This window comes from Mytilus edulis, chromosome 7 (genome assembly GCF_963676685.1).
Source record: "Mytilus edulis chromosome 7, xbMytEdul2.2, whole genome shotgun sequence".
Taxonomy (NCBI): Eukaryota; Metazoa; Mollusca; class Bivalvia; order Mytilida; family Mytilidae; genus Mytilus; species Mytilus edulis.
This window is the reverse complement of record NC_092350.1, coordinates 50,933,809-50,956,340: the sequence shown is the minus strand read 5'-3', so window position 1 is coordinate 50,956,340 and position 22,532 is coordinate 50,933,809. Positions and strand designations below refer to the sequence as shown.

Genomic DNA, 22,532 nt, shown 5'->3' with positions numbered 1-22,532 from the left:
AGAAATTCGAAAAAAGAATTCCCGGATCCTGAAAGGGTCATTCCCGAAATCCCGAAAGGGTGTCACTCCTGAAATCTCGAGCTTAAAAACACCCGATCCCGTACAGAAAAATGCAACAGTAATATTTATGCTTTCCTTCATCCACATTGTAAAGATTAGAAATAGCACATATAAATAAGTGGAACGTATAACCACACTGTTTGGAGTCACAGGTGCGCGGTCTTATTGGAAAAGATAGCACACAATGACCCGATCGTCGATCAATCACTTGTAATATTTGGGTCGTATAAGATCGAGGGCCGAATTGTTGGCTTACTGACGAGAAAGTTTAAGGGAGATAATAACAAAGGTAAACAAATAAACAGACGAAGAGGAGATCAGACACATAAGATTAACAAATTAAATAAGTACCTTCGTAATCACACACAGCCTGCAAGTTCACACTATGGAACCCCTTTCTGTTGACAAAAGCTGCCTCGTCCTCTGATGGCCCTTGTATCTTGATGTGTGTGCAATCAATGCATCCCAAAACATTTGGGAAGTTCATTTGTCTGTGGAAACCACACTTCATCCTGTTTTTAGAATTGATGTCTTTTGGCCACTGGATGAAGTTGTCTTTCACATCAAGTAAAGCATTGGTAACATCATTCACTGCTCTAGATACAGTTGCTTTGTCGTAGCCCATTGTATCTCCAATTACTTGTAAAAATGACCCAGAGGCATAAAACCTCAAGGCTATGCATACTTGTTGCTCCACTGTTAGAGCAGTTTCCTTTGCTGTATATCTTCTCAATTTATCTCCCACAATATTACATATGTAGGCTATAGAGTCTCTTCCAAACCTATATCTTATCCTCATTTCATTGTCAGTCAAATTGTTTAGATGTGAAACCATTCCTCTGAAGATTCTCTCTTTTCTTTGCCTAGGTACCATTAACAGAGCAGCCATTTTATCAATTAAAACGCTTCGTTAAGTATTTAACGAAGGTCTATAGCAGCGTTAGATTTTATAGAAGTTATCAACAGTTTAACGTTGCGTTAAATCTAACGTAGAGATGAACAACAGGATTAACCATACGTTAAATTTTAACGAAGCATTAGCATATTTTAACGACAGCGTTAGACTTAACGACAAGTTGAACAACCGGCCCCAGAAGGCTACGAAATTTGTAAAGTGCTATTTTTTTTGTAGTGACAGTTTGTCTGTTAAATAGTTCTTAAGAATATACAATTAAGTAATGGCATTTAATTTCACAGCTTGTAGCCATGGTTTTTTCGGAGGTCATTGTCGTAGAAACTGTTCAAAACATTGTGTAATTCATCCCTGTGACCACGTGACAGGTGTATGTAACGGAGGCTGTACCAAAGGATGGGAAGGATTAAACTGCACAAAAGGTTTGTTTTAGTCGTCTGACAGTACAGATAAAAACGATTGTGAAAAATTAACACATTGTGTATGGATATTGAAGAGAAAAGGCATCACTGAATGGTAGAGTTTCACAATACAATATGAGAATATAGCTCTTAAAAATGCTTTCAGATCTTTCAAAGAAAAAGAAAAAAATGAAATGTACATTTTGTCCTGCTAGATGTATAACCATAACCATAATCATGTACATTCCTTTATAAATGTTACTGTTTAAGAGTTACCCCCTTTTATACAAACGCTTTAAAACTTAGGAAGAAATCTCAGCAAAAAATTACAATTTCATAAAAAAAAAAATATGATTATTTTTAATTTCAAATTACATACATTTTTGCATATAAAGGAAAAGTTTAATTAGTATCGCATTTTGAAAAAATGATAAGGACATAATGTACTATTTCATTTATACTTTGTTTAAATGCCTTAATGTGTTAATCAAAGGTGCAGTAGCTGTCAAAATAATATCTCCGATTTGACCCAAATTTTCATTTTTGATTTATGACATACTAAAACATATATCCAAATTATGATATCTTACAGCTCCTTTCATAATACTAACAATACAAAGGTTTGTTTGGCTTTCTTACTTTGTTTGTATCAATGTTTGCTGAAGCATTGTAATCAAGATTGACACCTGTATACAATATAAGTAGGCGTATTTTAACTTGTATACATTATATCTAATTTTGTTTGGACATTATAAAATACAAGTAATCCAATTTACCTATACACAGATTTAACTCTACCTACTAATTTGTTTGCAGATGTCGATATTAATTTCAATGCTTGAGCAAACATTGATACAAACAAATCAAACAAGCAAAACAAACCTTTATTTTGCTAGCATTATGAAAAGAACTGTAAATAAACCATTATCAATTCATATACTGGATAACATAATATCAATATATATCAGAATTGTTTTTTTATTTTAGTGTAGATGCCACCTAATTAACTACTGAGATGACCCCGAAAACTACCGACGGTCACATAACACGATACAAATATAAACATAAATATACATTTTTGTAAATATATATAGACATCGTTCAAATTTCTGTTTCATTTCGTGTTATAGGTTAAAATTTACGATTATATAGTATAAGAATGATTATTGTTTTGTGGATCGAACCAGTCAAAATTATGATTTCCCTTCGATTCACTTTCAATGTTGACATTCCTTACTTTTAGTAACCGAACACGCATAAATCATGTGTATTCAATCTCTGGCTAAGGAGTTAAATTGTAGTTAACATGAATACGGATTTAATGAGGTTAACTTATTCACTCGCAACTGAACTATTCCTCATCGATGTTTTTTACCTTATTTTGACGAAATTGCATACTAGCTGACAAAATCGAACTATTATTTCTCAAAGTCACTTTCATTAATGATTAACCAAAAAACAACATTAAATTGTTTATGTATCTCGTAGTTTGTGCCCCTTTAAGATTTACGCAAAAAAGTTACAAAACATGAATATAACATACAATTATCCTAGCTATTTTTATCAGTAATAGACTTTTTGTTGTAAAAATCAAAATCGTGTATATTAATTTTCTTAGTAGAAGCCAATAGGTCAATATCCCTGTTTGTTGACTGTTGTTGACTATTGGTCCCCGACGGTATCATCAACCATAGTGTAACGGCTATGGTACTGACATGACTTACAATATGAATTTATTAAAATCATCACTTAAAAAATTCTGAAACTCCCTGAAACAATGTTGACCTAAGATGAGTTTCGTCTTTTATAATTAGGTTACTTTTAAATGTGTTTAATTATTTAGACGTAATTGACTCTCATTAAATTGTGTTAAGTTTTTTATAGTTCTTGATAAAGGTTAAACAAGAAAGTTGCTTTGGAGCACATAATTCTTTGAAAGAGTTTTTTTTTCTTTCTTTCTATACATTTTTTAAACGAATTGTAACTTTTTGTTTAGAGAATTCAATTGATTTTTTCAACATTGGACGGTTACTTTATTTCACTGGTTAAATTTTAAAATTTTGTGACTAAATTCACCATATACATGTATGTCTATATGAACGAGAATAAAATGAAAACACAGAAAATTGAGGGTATGCCTCATGCAGATATCTTGACTTCCATTATTCATCTTATTTGAAACTTGACATCACAATAAGACATAACTTTGATTTTCTCATTTTGTTTTGTAGCATAATTTAAGAGGTTTGCATAAGGATAATTTATCTCCAATAATTACCATTGCAGTGTTTGCATAATTTCACTATCAGATGTCCATGAGAAAAAAATGTTGCTTTCAAGGAAGCTAACATAAACATAGTTTATTCATATATGCTATTTCAGAGTGCAGTAATGGGCGATTCGGATTTAATTGTTTTGAATCTTGTGATGGTTGTATCGATAACGCATGTAGCCGCATTGATGGTTTATGTGTTCATGCTAATAGATGTAAACCTGGCTATGAATACGGAAGATATTGCAATAAAAGTAAGCTTTTCACATTGAAATGTTATTCAAATACATTTAGTATTATGAAATTACTCAATGCACCCGGTCTTATTCTTTTCGCAATGTCTTAAAATAAATTGTGTGTTACCTTGATTTGTTTTCCTATCAGTCGGTGTATGAGGTTTAAACATCGGTAAAATACTTTCTTCTGATTTTAGTTCGTAACAATTTATATGTTCAGGCTCTACAAAACATTTAGAAATAAATTATATACTGCATCAGTAATCTTTATTTCTAAATACTTTATACAGTGTAATGTTTATGTCTGATAACTTTCTTCACACTGATATTGTCCTTAATGGATTGCTAATAGTGTTTGATAGATAGTTTGTTACTTGCAATCTTATCATATCTTTTTATTTATACTTAAGGTAGATGAGTCTAAATTATAATCCATAGAATTTTTCAATAGTTTGCAAAAATGTAGTTTATATCGTGTTTTTAAAAAATAATAATAAAAAGTATGGGTCACCGGGCTTATTTTCACGCTACACAGTGTTCAAAATTGACAAACTCTGTATAGATTATGCATGGAAAACCCAATTTTCTGCATTAAAGCATAATCTACACCATAGAATTTTGAGATAACATATAAGAAGATGGCTTTAATAGTATGCTTTCAGTTAAGAAAAAGAAACAATGGGGTCACCGGACCCGTTTTCTTTCTACATTTCAAAATAGGTAAATTCCTAACACAATCCAGTGTAAAAGTACCTTAATTTGAATTATCTGCCCTTGCATTTGAGTTGCCTCCTCTTATTTGGCAAAGTTGGGAAAAAAATTATCAAACAAAAGCTTTCTGTTTTTTGTAAAATACAACCATAAATATGATAAAACATGTCATTTTCTATATCGAAGTGGAAGTTCTTACACATGAATTACCTACTACTCTAAATATTTGCACATTCTAGTAAAGATCTAGACCTTGTTTTCTGATATTTTCCAAATCCAAGATGGAGGAAGACACCCTATCTACCTTAATAAGCTTAAGTTAGGTCAATTCATACGAGTTCTCATTATTTGCATGGGAAGCAGTTAATTTTGTTCGGACAAAAGGAAAAGTCAACAAATGGCAAATGGCGAAAGGATAATTTATGATTAGAGTCTGTAATAACAGAATCAATCAATCATTGGTAATGTACTATTAAATAATTCCAGAAAAAAACTATAAAAAAGATATTTATAATCCACAAAATATCTATATCTTATAGGGTGGTATCAGGACTGTTCTTTATAAATTATGAACTTATCAGTTATATAACCCTACATTATTAATGGTAGTATATAGAATCCTGCTTAAATTAGAGAGACACTTAACAAATTACATTGGTTTGCAGCTTGTGAAGACTGGCGTTTCGGAATCAACTGTAACAAGAGATGTAACTGTCTTAAAAGTCCATGTGATAAATTGACTGGTAGTTGTTCTGATGGCTGTGAAATAGGTTGGCAGACTGACTCCTGCGATGAGGGTAAGTTGTGATCTAGGTCTTTGATTACGATTAGTATGGTAAACTTAATCATAGTGTTACAGTAGCATTTTGACTCATTCTCATGACAACCCAGTCACTTGATGTAATCCTGATATTATAACATTACACCTCTTATAAATCTAAAGCTATTCCAAAACGTAAATTTACGCTCATTGCATGTCTTAATGGTTCTTTTCGTTTAGCATCATTACAAATTGTCGTACAAAATGAATCAACATTATTGGTATAAAAAAATAGTTTCTTGTATACTTTAATACTTCTACATTTTTTAGCGTTATTCCTCAGCATACCATACAATCTATAGCTGACTCGTACAACTTATATTAACCAATAAAGAATTAATTCATATCATCGACATGGAATTTTTTTTCGAAATAGCTGCAGGTTTCAAGTTCCTTTAGGAACCATATGCTTAGGATGAGAAACACAAAACTAGAGAATAATTAGAAGCAACGAGGCAAAGGAACAGACAGATATTATTGAAAAAAAGTATGGAAAAGACACACTTTATCTAAGTATGACACATGTTATGTTTCAGAATGTAGTACAGGTTCGTATGGGTGGGGTTGTGGTACATTTTGTGATGGCTGTTTGAACATAACTTGTGATATAGTGGATGGCAATTGTACTCTTGGTTGTGCGGATGGATTTGGCGGTCACAAGTGTAACTCAAAAGGTACATATACACTTGGATTGTTTTATTTATACTAAGTAGATTTCTTTTTAAAAATGTGAAACTGTAAATAAATTAACGTTGTTAGCCGTTTGAAAGTCACATGACTGTAAGAAATAATACACAGATTTTACAGTATGACAATAAATCATTTGCTATTATAGACAATGATAGAGGGTTTAAAACAGTGTCATCAACCTTTTTGTGTCTGGGTTTGTCTACGATTTGTATAATAGGACAGAAATTTTTAAGATTTTCATTGGTTTTATTTGATTCAAGAAGTACAATATAAAATCAGCGTAACATTTGTAAAACGATTTAAAACAGACCCTCTTGTTTGCCATAAATATATGTCTCTGTCATATAATATACGTATAACATGTATTTAAGCGACATTTCACGTTGAATTGATTAAAGAATTTCTGCAAGAATTCCGCATCGTGATCAGCTTTCTCTTCAATTTGATGATTTCATCAAATATTTTGCTGCATGCCATTAACGATTCAATTTCGAAATTTATGAAACATAATTACTGGACTGTCCATCCGTCAGTTACACACTCGTAAACAAGGTCGAGTTGGTGTTTTTCAACCGTTCAGCACCTTTCCTGATGTAAATGTCGGGAGGGGCAATTTGAAACATATTGATTTCAAAGGTCAAAGGAAAATATCACATCGCTATTTTTGTCAGCGAGGGACTTTTCCGCTTCAATATACATAGTTAAAGTTGATGTAATTCCGCAATGAATTGGGTAGGATGTGGTTGAGGGGGATGTATTTTTTTAGGGGGATGTGGTTGAGGGGGGTGTAGTTGAGTTCTCGTTCCAATGTCAAAACATTTTATGCAGTACATACCTGCGTATGCAATTTATATTTCAACTCGTCAGTTACTATAAAGCTTGTTTTCTTTGTAATGTCTTTTTAGACAGTGCCAATCAGTAGTTTGGAGTCAAACGACTTCGGTTAAAATTGACTTTTGCTTTTTTAAACAAGCGAGATTTGATAAACACTGAAGTTTAATGGGGTACCTGTTTATAAAATATCGTTGGTTTTATATGTTACACTGTCGTTGCTATATTTTGTTTTGTAGCCACCGAGTTAGAATTTGTTTCTCTATTTCCATTTTCCTGGATATAGCTTTGATTTTGTATTCTTTGTTTTTTTAGTATTTATGCTTCTCTTTAAATTTCATCTCTGACCATATATAAGGGAGATTTTGGATCCAATTAGACTAATAGAACCCCGTCACATGTTTAGAGCACCTGAATATGTTGGTAATTTTTACGCCTTTGACACGGTAGAAATTTTAGTTAATGATGTGATATTTTAACATTATGCTTCTACTTCATATTTGATTCCATTTATGTCGATTGGAGATCGCTGTTTTTTTTTTATTTTCTTTTATTTTCTCTTTTACTTTGGATGGATTTTTACCACGATTGGTGAACTAAACAGATATAAAGTAACGAGTATATAATGGAGGTACATTGTACCCTGCCAAACATACAAACATTGAAAAAACATGTACCGCCCTTATCTACAGACATAACACATTGTTCATTTGTTTATTTAAATATCAACTAAAACAAGACATGTTTTTTATTCATTTTAATTCAGTTGTATCATTGCCAATCAAATAAATTTCAAGCAATAAAAAATGATGAATACTTTTTTTATAATTTTTTTTTAGATGACCCCTCACATCTTACCTGTCGTTCTCAACTGTAGGTGTAGACAATTGTTGTTTTAAAACATAGCGATACAATGCAAGCTTTGCTTATTATTTTGAAATCCGATGTAAATAGAGAAAATCTGACGGGAGCAAACACGTTCAAAATGTTGAGCTTAATTTGCCTATTGTCAATTACGTCAAAACTATCATACGACATTTTGTAGGAGTTGTTGCCTTTAAATGATGAATTATATATTTCTTTACCTATTATCAGTTGTTTATTTTGAAAATTATAAAGGATATACAGAAACGTTGTAAAGCAATAATGGTAAGCAATACAAGTCCTCCAAAAACGTCAACGTGACAAATATATTTAGTCGACCCCTTACTGGGAGGATTGTCATAAAACGACAATCTTACAATTGTATAAGTGTTTACCTAATATCTTAAAAACTATAATAATAGATTGAAACTTTTAATAGCAAAAATGTTCAGGAAGACCACATTTACAGATAAGTCAACAAATGATCAGCAAGATAGGATCTACAAGTAAGCCATAATAGCTGAAATCTTACATCGACTCTTTTTGAAGCTATTGCCCTTTTATCATATTTTTTGCAAGATTTTGCATTTGTTGCGTTTGATCTTGAAAACTATAATAGATAAATCGAAACTTCTGATGGGAAAAGTTACTAGCAGGGTAAAGTCTAAAAATATGCCAACATGACTGAAATTGTCAGTTAACTTTTGATTATTCCCTTTAAATGATGATTTTATATAAAACTGGTTACTGTTGAAGATGCAGGTGACCGACAAAAGCTCTTCAGAGCCTCTAGTTAGTGTTGCAAAATAACTTTCTGAAAGCAGAAGACGGCCCTAACAAGCGTGGTTTTTTTTCAATGTAAAAACACTGATCGAAAATTACTCGAAAGAATAAAATGTGTTTTTAATTTCATGAGAGAGCTTGTGCGGAAAATTCTTTGTAACAAATTTGGTATTTGAAGTAAATTCATAATATTGTCTAGTGGTATTTGTCAACGATTTCCATCGATATATAGATATAAAAAAATAGGTCCTGTCTACACAAGTATTGCTACATTTTTGTCTCTCCTGTCACATCTAAATTAACAAAGGATACATGTACATGCATAATTTGGCGATAGTGCTGCACATATGAGTTTTTAAACAAAAGCCTTTGATTGGTGTCTATTTAATTAAATGCTTTACATTTAAATACTGGATAATTTGTAACTTGCATTGTTGTGTACGACACATGTCTTTTATTGGTAAAGATTGTGTGTTGCCATCTTAATGTCTGTTTGTTATTTGTTTCCTTATGTATTTGAAGTAAACACTCCTTATTTCATTTTTTTCATCAAAAATAGGACAAATCTCATATGATATTTCGGTACCGTGTAACAAGTGAAATGTATATACACGGAAGGACTAGAAAATCATACACATATCAACTTCTAAACATTGCTAAAGCAATTTGGATTTTTTAAGTGCAAATCAATATATTTTGCAAATAAAAAAACAAACTTCGACATAAATGAAATTGCTTTGTTTGACTTCTTATTGATCTTTGTTCACGATAGGCATTTCATCTGTGATAGACAATAGAACAACACATACGTGCGATGTAAAGACATTAAAAGCATTGCACATTTCGTGTTAAAGTGACCGCATTACATGCCAATATTACTTCTTTGTCTGTTGCTTTGAAAACAAATGTGACTATATACCTAAACTGTATGTAAGTAGACAGTATGTACGACTTCTCATAATAGTTATCAAAAGTACCAGGATTATGATTTTATAATAAGTTGATATTTGTAAAATTATAAACAGCTTTTCAAGACACAATTTAATGTTTATCCTTTTTTTCTAAAACGAAAACGAATAATAATACAAGTACAGTTGTCCGCCATAAGTATTCGTAGACAAAATGGCTGCCAGTCGATGTAAATCTGAATATGACAAAACTTGAAAATTTTGAACAACTAATAAAATGAAAACATTTTACCTGAATACACTGTACTTTGTGATGCCTTTATTCCTCATTATTCGTAAAATTCTCCTAGGAATGCTGTTATACAGTTAAAGTTAAATTAACGAGACGATTGATAAGATGTGAGTTGTTTTCCCTTGCGACCCATTGTGTTTACACTAGCTACAATGTAAGTGCAGACGACAATGACGTAACAATGCATGTTTCACATGACAATCACATGTTTTCCTTCATAACCACCTATGTATAGATTCATTGTTATCCCGATTGTGCTATGGACACGACCGTAATAACTTCTTTATTCTTCCGTGAGGTTACCGCCATATTTGTTTCTACGAACAATTATGGCGAAGTACTATATATAAAAAAAGAAGGACAAAATTATCCAATGGCAAACTAATGTCATACTAGAATTTACAAATACGAAAGCATATCAATTGATTGATTGTTGTTGCTTAAAGTTAACTGTAAAGCCTATACAGACTATACTATGTCTAGTTTTACAAGGTATGCAATCCCTAGCTGCTAGACAAATCAATTGTCTCTTATTTATGATAAACAACCTTTGGGGATGGAGGAAATAAAGAATTGCATAATATCACATTATAAGAGGTGTACTATTAATCATAGTACGTCAAATCCGGTTGCTTACGAAAAAGGTCGAACAATATTTTCCCTTGAACTTCACAGTTGTAGGAAATTAATTCTGCATTTCAGTGCATTAAAAAAAGAGTAATAAATGTATATCGTGTATGTTTCAAAGCACCGTTTTTTTTTGTTTTTTGTTTTTTGTTTTTTGTTTTTTTAAATATTTTTGAAACTTGAGTTTACATGGTTACTAAAGCTTGTACAAGGGGGGTGGGGGTAAGGGGAGAACATTCAACTGGTTAACCTATTGTGGTGAACATTATCTTATTTGCAATGAGTTTTTATGTGTAATTTTGACTGAAGTACTGAACAGAATAAAACTTTACTCATGCAAAGCATTTCTGTATTTGAAACAAAAACATTCTACACAACATTTTTGAAAAGTGCCAATTTAACAAAGATTAATAGGGGCAAAACCATGGTGGTATCACAGCTAATATGAGAGAGTTTTATATTTATTTTGACTTCCTATACCAATCTTTAATAGAAGGGTATATTATATCTGATATAATATACGTCTGTCCGTCAGTTATTGAGTCTGTTTCTCCGTTCCATGTCTTTCGAACTAATGTGGTCAATACACAACTAAGATGAGATGCTTGTCAAACGTTCCACCATAGATACAATATCATAGAATTTAGCAATTATTAGTCGGACCAAAAGTTAGTTTATACATAAAATATATGCAAAATAACAATTCTGATCAAATTTTACGGTTCACTAGAAATGAACATGATATGTGGTTTTAATTAGTGCCTTCTAATGAGAAAGTTGTGGTTCTGGTAGTTTACAACGATTTGATCACACCACACTAATTATATATCTTATTAAATGATGGATTTTATCCCGATTTCACGGTTTACTGAACATAAAATTATGAAAGTGTGAACGAACAGAATTTTACATCATATGGACGCATGTTCTTTTATTTATGATTTGAACAAGGATAAGGAGCTATGCTTATGTATACTGTGGATCTAACCAGGTTTAAGATTTATGATTTTATTATAACAATTATATGCATTTTTTATTTGTAGTTTACCAGGAACCAGCATCTACCAATCCTGATCCAGCCATAGGAGGAGGCATAAGCGCTGCTATCATGGTCATCATAATCGCTGTGATTGCTTTTATTATATTCAGGTAGGTCATGTTTTAGACATTTAAGAGTATAATCTAAGAGACGATAAAATGCAATGTGGTTTTAATTAACTCTTGTAAACACTAGCTTATATAGAGTTATTTCAGAAAACACGTAACCCTTTTATGATAACAAACATTGTACCTTATATGTATCAGATTTAAATCGCATATACAGCAGGCAGACGACAATCATAATACAAATAGGACAGTTAGCTCACATGTTTTGTGTACCTTTGGGGACTTTATAATTAAATGAAATAATGACTTAGTGTACATACTTTTATGAGATCATTGCAAAAAACATGCACTTTAATTTATGTATCTCATTATCTTCGATGTATATTTTTATTTGGATAAAACACCAAATCTTTCAATAATTGCATCTCAGCCAAGATAGTGAATTACAAACTGACATGATTGTTATTTGGCTTTTCAAATGACTTTGGTATAATCTTCGAGTGCTTGTTGGAGTATTTACAAAAACATTAACAATGTGACTTTCATTGTTAATAACTTTTCATCGATTATCAAAGGAAAACATTTCTTTACGATCTCAATTAATTTATCCAAGGTCAGTCATTTCAGAGGTATAATATAATAATTATAGATACGTATATTCCATGTATTCGATCAGATATTTTCGTATTTTGTGCCATATAGCTGTTGATGTATTCAAATAGTTTATGTGACATTGTATGAAATGTTAAGATGCTTGACAACAACCAATGCTTTTCTCCGTGTTAATTCAAATCACAAATCTTATTTATTTTTCCATTTCAGGATTTCATTTATTATAAATTTAAACGTGTACTCTTCGCAAAAACATGTATTATACTCATTTAATCTAAAAATAAACATGTTAGATTTTTAATACCACACTATCTGATTTTCATCGTAATAGATATTGATCTTCCACTGCAATTATACCTTATGCGATATCATTATTTTCTTTGCAGACAAAGGTCAACTTCCAAACACGAAAGATATTCAGAAAATAGCCCACAAAGTAACATATACGCTAGTAAGTATCATTGCAGTGCATTTTTTTTAAACAAGGTCTTTGCAAATATTAGAAAAAAGTGGACAAGTTTATGACTGAACTTCATTGTACATGTTTACTTTTATTTCCTCAGATTTAGTTTTGCGAATGTGCGCTTGTTAATTTGTACACGCTTAACTTTCCGAAAGCTCATTCTAATATAATCATGCATGCAACACCTCTTGTCGATGTCATAAATTTTAATATGTTTTGGTTTGCATGTCTAATGATAACAGAAACAATATATTCTAGGACCACATAGGGTACTTTAAGCTTATTGAAAGTACGTTAACATACACAAGAGAGGTATTAGTAGTAAATGAATTGAGTGGATACACAGTAGCTGAATATACACTTGAACAAATCGAACAATTGTATCCGTGCAATGATTATTACTGTTGTAGTTCTGACACAATACGATTTTACGCAATACATTGATACCTGACAGAACGATGAAAACACTTACGCATTATGGTTATAGTAGTCACTACTTCAATGTGTGTAGTTCTGCACTATAGTTTTGGTTTAAACATATTCATCTGTACAAACAGTCTGTAAAACTATATTTATTATCAAAGTTGATATATTTCTCATAGTTCGTCCTGTGTATTATCTGTACCCAAACTTGCATGTAGTAAACCATTATTCCGATCAGAATACATGTAGTATAATTGAGGTTGTTCTTACGATCATTTACTGATATTCTTCACCCTTTAATTCTCAAATAGATACAGTTTGAATTACTTGTTATTGGTTGAAAATTAAATATACTTAAGTGTCTATTAATTAAAATTTTAGATCTCGAAAGAGAACAACATATTAATAAAGGTTGTGTATCAGATGCAGATGGTTTATATGTGTCTCTAAAGAAAAATAGAAGAGCAAGTATTAGTGAAATTACGACTGAAATATACGTTGAAAAAAATTCGGACGATGAATCAAATGTGTACAACAATATAGCATCTGTACAAAGTGTTGACAACTACAAAATATTATTAGGAGACCTTAAGAAGGTTATCGACATGAAGAAGAGGAATGAAGGTTTTAAGAAAGAATACGAGGTTAGTTGTATTCATACAGGCCATACTTGCACTAGTCATATAGATTTCTCTTCAAGGATTACTTTAATAGTTAAAAGTGTAACATATACTATTGAAAAATGTATTCTTCTTAAACATTGAATGAGAATGAAAAATTGAAATTAAAAATTAAATCATTCTGTATCATGAAATTATGGAATCATATAAGTTGTTATACAAAACAGGCATTATGGTTTCAAATAAAAACAATGCTTTCGTTTAAATTAATATTGGAATTCAAAAACACAAATTTTTAATGTCTAATCAATTATGCATTACAAAAAAAATGAATGGGATCGTTCTTTCCTAGGGATCGAAGAACAATATAAGAGTTTCGACAAATAATTTGAAATGTTGTGTACTGTAAATTTACAAAAAAATACAATAGTCGAAAATATTGATCACATCATAAAAGTGACATTCATGACATCATAATTTTGAAATGCGTTAGAGTTTTCTTATTTTATATTATAGTTAAACATTTCTTACCTTAATTTATCTTGAAATGCTTATGTCTACTAAAACATGTGAAATTAAATTACATCGAATTGTATAGGGCATATGCTGATCCTTTGTGAACCCTTTCCATTTTGTTTTCAAGTAACACATTTTCATATCTATAACATTTCCAACAAATGTTGTGTCTCTTTATTAAAAGCGTTTTATTTATCACAGATATTGCCAAAGGGACCTGTACATCCACATAACGAAGGGTCCAAAGAAGAAAATAAACTTAAAAATCGATTTCTTACAACATGGCCATGTATGTTTTATCTTTTTTTTTATATATATGCTTGGTTTGTTTTTTTTATGGGAAAAAGTAATAAATTAACACAATATTACAGTATCATATATTTAAAATGTGGTTCTTCATTTTAAATTCACGACGACACCTTTATTTTAAGAAAGTTCACTTAACACCAACGACGTTAACTTTGACTAATGACATTGTAAAAAAAAAACTCCAGAATTTACTAATAGGAAGATTGTGTCTGCTGACTGCTGATAGTGAGAAAAACAAAAAAATAAATTATCTTGCTTCATATTTTTGCAAAATATAGAATCTATCACTGCAACAAGTGTGTTATGAGGCTTGCCGAGCTTTTAAGATAATTTTACTGTTGAGAGTGGATAAATATCTTAATAGACGAGTTATTATATGTGGTCGAATATGTTTCTCTTATGATTTGTATCCTTCCTTTTCACACATTTTCAGAACGTTGCTAGGTCGCATGTTTTCAGGACGTCACAATAGTAAATTAGGAAGAGATCAAGAAAAATGTAACGTCATAATTGAGTTTTAGACCAATCATTTGCTGAGAACAGATTGTTCACTAGTGATGAGCAATATTTTCTCATAGTTACAATGTACGTGAAAATAGCACAAAAATGAGAGAATACTCAATCTTATTTCAGTTTTTGAAACTAAATATAATCTTCTGTTGTAGATGACCATTCACGTGTGGTACTGGAGGGAGATACAAAGCACGATTATATCAATGCTAGTTACATTGCCGTAAGTGTGTGAAAAATGCCTGATGATTATAATAAATTTTACAAACGGCATTTTAGCAGTGTTTTCTGACACTTCGGTTATACTACCTTCCTGCAAATTGTTGCGAATTCAGCTGTTCCTCTGCAACAAGTTACGAACTGTTCTCTCTATGGTTTTCAAATTTTGATATATTGACCATGATGCTTTCTGTCGTTTAGTTCGTAGTATTGGTTCGTTCATGATTAAAAAATGACACTTGACGTGCAATAACTGGAAAACTGTTCAATCTATGCTCTTCAAATTTTTATATTTACAATTTTTACTAGCAGCAAACGTGTGCTGTAGGCTACCCTTTTAATTTTTAATGATATTTCTTAAACCAAACTTTAGGTTATTTGTACTGCTGAGATTTGTTTCTTTTATCGTTACTACATGTAGTAATGGCTATTTATTGCTTTAAAAAAATGGTACCATAAAATATAAAAACGGTGTCCTTTTAATGTCGATCTCCTTCAAATGGTATCATGTAAAAAAAACATAATCAGCTGATCTGGATCTTTTTTTGAATACTTGCAATGTTTGTTCTTCTTATAATCTAATGATATTCTAATCAAAGTACATATGTATTGTAACTGATTATCGAATATAACTTTCAGTCACATTTAATGGATTATTGACAAAATATGTTGTTAAACAATTTTAAAGATGAAGATGTAAGGTATATATGCACTTGAACGTCAATGACAGTCACCCAACAGCAAAAATATCGAAGCAATGTGTTTTATTACTTCAAGAAGTCATTACTGTACATTTAATCACAATTTTACGATATAGATTTTAAATGCCTATTATCATTTTGGGGTTTGAAAAGAATAACCAAATGTTGCAGTACATACTTGTTAGGATATATATTAATTTCAGAGCTACTACAACGAAAAGGCATATATCGCATCACAAGGTATACATATGTTTGTTTGATTCTATACGTTATATATTTTGAAAATGTTAAAGTGGCATCCGTTGAACAATTCATTTTTACATATTTGACTCAAATGTTTTATAGTTGATTTATAACATTCCTACACGTGCATCAAAATTACAAAAAGTTCTCCCAAAAAGTTAAGATTTCATTGACTCGTTGCAATGTATCTGCATTTTGTGAATCTTTCAGACTAGACACAATCTAATTACACCATCTGGATGGCCTCAAAAATTGTCGATAGTCATTTGACCGGAAATGAATAAACGTACAAACATAAATAGACAAAAAATCACTTGAATTCATTTTTGTTTCGAGGTCTGTTTAATTGCATGTCATATATCATACAATATATATTCTAATAATCGTTTTATCTGTATAAGAATGATTTGTTGTTATCGAATTAGTCAACGAAACATTTCGTCCCGGTAGCTTCATTTTTTCATTTTTCGAAGTTGATATTTGTTTAACGATGATTGTTTTGAACATACATCAGGGCTTTAGTTTTTTTCATTTTAATTTTGTTTTGTTTTAGTCATTTCTGGGCTTTGTTTGGGAAGGTCTTCGAAAATATTGTTACCAATTTGACGAAATGCATGACTGCAATAGGTTATCTTCAATGCAGTTTACTTTTTGTGACACATTGTATGAAACTACAATTTGAACTGTTTTGAAACATAACAAACTTATTCGTTCATGATTAATGTCTTCCGGTTTAAAAACAGTCTACACCTTCATAGCCGCATGAGAATATTAATATGATGGAATATAGGATTATAATGTGAGCATTCCTGTGAATATATATAGGTATAGGCAATTTTGTTTAAATTACTTTATTTCAAGTATTTTTTTATTATTCATAGCTTGATATTTGCTCATTTAAAAGGTCCAAAGAGGAATTCTGTAAGGGACTTCTGGCACATGATCTGGCAGGAACAAGTTGGTAAAATTGTGATGGTAACACAACTAGAAGAAAACAAAAGGGTAAGTTATTGTTTCGATGTATTTTACATGTTAAATCCTCAGATATATTCAGTGCTGTAAATGTTTACTGAAAATAAATTACAAAAATAATGTTCTGTTATCTAATATATATGTGTTACTTAGTAAGCTTTAACAGAAATGATATAGGGAAAACTTTGATGACACAAGACTCCAACAGTAATGCATTTTTATAATATGAGGAAGGCGCTACCTTAAATGCCAGCTTTATACATGTACATATTTATGATATACCTAAAAGCTGTATTGCTAACTATTAAATAAATACTAAGACAATGTCCTATATATATTGATTGGTTGTTGGTTGTTTAACGTCCAGTGGCAAATATTTCATGCATTTTCAGAACGAATGTCCTAGGCTATATTGTTTATGTCTAAAATAAAATTATAACTTCAGATGGAAAATGTTTAGGGAACGATCATTGAACTTGAAAAGGCAGGAGGGGTTATGGTATTTGTCCTAAAAAAATATCCTGATTCCCAAATTGATGAATAAAAAATCTGTTCAAGCAGAGGACAAAAAAAATATTTTGAAATAGACCTTCACCAAAAATGATTTCATCTTTCAGATATATATGCAAAATAAATTTAACTTTTATCTATCTAAAAACATTTAAAATTCCCAAACCGCACAGATAAGTCTGTACACAGTAGTTTTTTAGGTGATAATGGCCATATTTGCCAATTAATTATGATAAGCTTTAATACTAGTGTTAAATTTTGACTAAATAATTTTAATTGATTGTGCTGAAATTTATAGGCTTCGATGAAAAAAAATCCGACTCGAATAAAAAAACATTTGTATTCCTGATCATCTTCAGTTTGTGAGTCTCATGTATTCAGAGTCAGTTTTATGTCATTTCTTGCATATATTTTTTTTGTTGTTACATGTTCATGATATTGCTTACTTTTCAAGTTTTTATATGACAGCAGAATAAAATTGAGAATGGAAATGGGAAATACAAGCATGTCAAAAATTTGCTTTCGAGAAATGCTTAATCATGTCATAGTTGTTTTTGAGAAGACACATTTGGTTTCCACAGAATAACTTGAGTATAAGTGAATGGATCTCTATGAAATTTTACTAGAAGGATCAATACACAAAGGGAAGATTATAATTGATTTTTGGGTTATGGAACAACATTTTTGGTTTTTTTTTTTTTAAATTTTGGGTTTTTTCTCCAAAATGTAACTTAGTTATATTGATTTTTCTGGTCTAGTATATATAGATGCAACAAATACTGCTTTGTCAGTAGATGCACACAAAATAGGGTGTTTTAAATATTTTATCTGTAATTTGTGCATTTTTCCTATGATGTGTACTTCTTTTTAATGTCGACGTGAGTATCATGATAAAGAAAATATATTTGGTAACTAAGTATATATATATTCACAATTGATATGCGCCAGTGCGCTGCAAGAGGATCTTCTTTCCCTTTAATTACCAAAATTGCACATGTTTTTTTCTCTCACAGAAACACATGAGTTATTTAGTAAATAAAACACTTGTCATTGTTTGAAACTTTCAGTAATAAAAATTTAGTTTAGCCTGTTTGAATGTTTCACTTATTGTGTGAAAATTTCAACAGAAAATGTACAAAACACTTGGTGAAGTTGCATTATCTGAAGAATTATTGATAACTTTCCTCACTATATATTCACAAGGACATATACCTAACATATTGTCCATGCTATTCTGATCTGAGTTTTTATTCATACATACATGTATACTGGCATGACTTGTGCTGTTCCAAGTTGTCTTCTTTTTCTGTTTCTTGAGAAGTATTTGTTTAACCTGTTCAGTCACTGTAAAGTGTTACAATTCTTATTTAGACGCAACACATAAATAGTGACCAAAAAGGTACCACTTTCACATGAGAGAAGCTAGAAAAAAAAATTAAATATGCACATTTTCAATATTTTTGTAGGACTTACTATCATACATGTATGAAATTAAGGAGTTAAAGACTTCTGCTGAATAGAAATGTTTGAGTTCAACTGATACCTGTTTTCAAAATTAGAATATGTTTGATTTCAACTGACATAAAAAATTTGGTGTTTTTTATATGCTAAAGACACATCTGTGGTTGTATCAGGCTGTGCATGGCGAAGCATTTTATTGCCTGTAGGTTTGTACTTTTTTTTTTGGTCATGAAAATAAATTTGTAGTTCTGTTGTGAAGTTGATAACATGAGAATACCCAAATTGAACCTATATTGTCCAGGGCTCACACTACTTCAGAATTATAGGGAGAAGTGACTTCTCTTTTTGAAACTGATAGGGAGAAGTGGTGAGATTTGAAAGAGAAGTGCTCATTCGCGCGGTGCGCTACAATGTTTGGATTTTACAATAGTATAAAGGGCCATATGTAAATAATGTTCTTTTTATGTTGTTCAATTCATATGAGTAAAAAATTACAATTAAAGTAACATTTGAAATTAAAAGTTGTTTAAGTTTTACTAAGGTTCTTGTGGGAAACTACCAACTAAATATCTAGCACTAAAAAAAAATTATTTAAAAAATGCAAAGAAATTATAATATATCAATTACAATTTAATTAAAAATTATCTTGTGTATGACATTCAGTGTTTCTCATAAAAAAATATATAAAAGTTATTAAGTTGGGCCATAATATATTGATATTAGTATAATAGTCTCAGAGTTAAGCAACTTTAAAACAATAGTTTGAAACAATCCATAAAAAATATAGGGAATTATATACATTTGTACACCAATCAATTAGATGTAACCAAAAGTCTCTTAATGCGTGTGGAATGCGTTATTTTCCCCTTTGGCATCAATATTCTTCTGTCAGTTGTTCCATCCGTGCGTGCGTAGTAATTATTGTAAAAGTACGGATTTCGGTCATAGCTGGTCCGGTTCAGATCCGTAGTTTAGAAATCGGTCAATGGCGGACGAATGCAAGAAAATTTACAAAAATAAACGATGTTTGACAAGTTATTTGGAAAGGAACATGACGGTTTTAATGCAATAAATGGATTAAACATTTACATGTCAGTTTTTTTTCACCAACTTTTTTTATGTACCAGGCAAAAGTTTATTCTGTGCTTATTTTGTAGACTTTCCTTGTTTACAATATAGTTACACCAATTTAATTTTGAGTCCATGTAGAGTCATAGAAAAATGGGTTTGAAATGACCTCTCAACAATCCATTATACTGTAATGAGGTCAGTACCCAAATTCCATACATCATTACATGTATGGTTAATTTCAAATCCTTAAAACTGGAATATAAACAGATGTTTTGTTTTATTTCTTCAAATATTTCAAACAATTTGACATTATTCCATGCTTCAACTATTATTTTTTCAAGAAAAGGATGCTGGTAACAAATTTAATTTGCTCATTTTAAAAAGATGATAATTATGTTACTTTACATGGTCATGGTGAAAGAACACTTGTTTCTTTTTGCTGAATAGCAATTTGGTAACTGAGTGCAATTTTGGTACTGTGATGTTATATACATGTAACCATAAGTGTGTATTGCTAAATAGGTTGAAATGTGAACCTGCCAGTAATATAATGATAAAGTACTTGGTAGAGTGAAAATGTTTTGATCAGGTTTAAACTGATGCATAAAATATATACAGGGGACTGCTGCAGCTTGAATTTTAAAGGATGACCCACATACTTCCATGTAACATGCCCTGTATATACCTACATGCATCAAAGTCATGGTATTCTCATGGGTTATCATAATCTTCCCATAAAATATAATTTTGGACAATATGGGAGCATCAATATATACAGTACTAAATGTACCACTCAGACTCAAGTCTCCTTTTATGATTAACCTTAGAGAGAGAGAAAACAAAACAGTTTCCTTCTCCTGGGACTTATAAGGTAGATATCCGATATGTGACATATATGTTAATCAATAAAAAGATGTGTTGAGAGTTTGCCAAAGGAAGTACAGAATTAAAAGATTGTGAATTATTTGAATATTTGTTTTTGTTTTAAACTTTTGTTATTAAAGTTGTGATAGTCTGTGGGCTACCATAGGCGGAACCCGGGGGGGGGGGGGGGGGGGGGGCTTTTTCGTGTGGAAAATTTTGTTGATTATATGGGGAATCACTGAAGCATGACTGGAGCGCCCCGTCAGCGTGCCCCCTTTATGAAAAGTTCAGGATTCGCCATTGGCTTCATGAATAACCCTGATCACATTCAACAGTAGTCCGACAAAACAGCCGTTGGACGTCAGAGTAATCTCGGACTAATTCAACAGTATAACCAACGTCATTATCACTGTTCCTTGATGTGTGGAATCATGTGGCAGATGAACATAAGTAGTCCTGGTCAATCAGTGTCCGGAGTTTACCCCGCATGACCATTATAAAGAAAAAAAATCCGAAATGTATTGCTTGCAGAGTTTTTTTCTGTATTCCCATGGCTGGAAGGAACGTTTACGCTAAATATGTTATCGTTAATTATGATTTTGTGACTTTTAGATGGAGTACCTGTGATTATTCAAGTAATTTGTTTTGACCTCACTGATAATGGAAAGTTGCAGCAGACGAAACATGGCGTCAGATGTTGTTGTCCTAACTTCGGTAATTTCCGTGGTACAATAAAATTTAAATAAGCTACACAAGTTGCCAAAATTTCTGAATTCTTGTTTTTGTAAACAACCAAAAATTCATGTCGTATTAAACATCGAAATTATTCCAATCTGTCCCGTTTTTTCAAGCTCGCGTTCAAACGTTTAATATTCGGCCGCCATTAAAAAAAAATCGTACGAGATTTAACGAGAGTGACGAAATTTTTCAGATGGGTCGTGTAGAGAGAGTAATCGTTCTTTATTCCAAAACGATGCTTCTACCATAAGTGCCCGCTAAAGCTGGTATATCAACATAATCAGGTAAAAGTTTGCATATATATATTGATTGCAAATCCAACGTGTTGTTGAAATCATACTTTATATGCAAAAGAACTAACATTTAACAAACTTTTTATTTTAGAAAAAATGTGAACAATATTGGCCTCATGCAGTAAATAAATCAATGGTTATAGAAAATTACAGACTTACATTGAAAAATGAGACTCATCATACAGTTTACGTGTATAGATTGATAGCAGTATATGACAAGACAGTAAGTATTTATTGTATACCTTTGACTTTGATTGATGGCCGATGTCTGGTCTGACAATACAAAATAGTACAGTGAACAAATATTTGTAAGGTATCTGAAGCAATATTAAATATCAACTGTTTAATGATATACATAAAACATCAATTTTTCGGACCTATTTTTAGTTTTTGTGGAGTGATATACAAAACGTTGTATTTCTGACTGAATATATTCTTGTTGGCACTGTTTACCATGATCTTTGATAGGGTATACATTCCACATGAATCTTT

At 31.2% G+C, this 22,532-nt stretch overlaps 2 protein-coding genes across 2 annotated transcripts in view; one reads left to right on the top strand and one right to left on the bottom strand.

The window, feature by feature from the left end:
• Positions 1-140: 140 nt before the first annotated feature.
• Positions 141-1,011, bottom strand: LOC139481730 (putative nuclease HARBI1). The gene has a single exon (XM_071265218.1). It carries the CDS (start codon positions 947-949, stop codon positions 392-394), a length of 558 nt encoding a protein of 185 aa, XP_071121319.1. The 5' UTR covers positions 950-1,011; the 3' UTR covers positions 141-391.
• A 227-nt stretch (positions 1,012-1,238) lies between these two features.
• Positions 1,239-22,532, top strand: part of LOC139483194 (receptor-type tyrosine-protein phosphatase epsilon-like) — a 40,226-nt gene continuing 18,932 nt past the window's right edge. Inside the window, exons 1-12 of the mRNA XM_071267226.1 lie at positions 1,239-1,395; positions 3,757-3,900; positions 5,259-5,390; positions 5,950-6,087; positions 11,452-11,557; positions 12,514-12,578; positions 13,395-13,657; positions 14,351-14,438; positions 15,124-15,191; positions 16,092-16,128; positions 17,036-17,133; positions 22,132-22,263. Of these exons, the coding sequence (XP_071123327.1) occupies positions 1,239-1,395; positions 3,757-3,900; positions 5,259-5,390; positions 5,950-6,087; positions 11,452-11,557; positions 12,514-12,578; positions 13,395-13,657; positions 14,351-14,438; positions 15,124-15,191; positions 16,092-16,128; positions 17,036-17,133; positions 22,132-22,263 (1,428 nt within the window). The remainder of the gene's footprint in view (positions 1,396-3,756; positions 3,901-5,258; positions 5,391-5,949; positions 6,088-11,451; positions 11,558-12,513; positions 12,579-13,394; positions 13,658-14,350; positions 14,439-15,123; positions 15,192-16,091; positions 16,129-17,035; positions 17,134-22,131; positions 22,264-22,532) is intronic.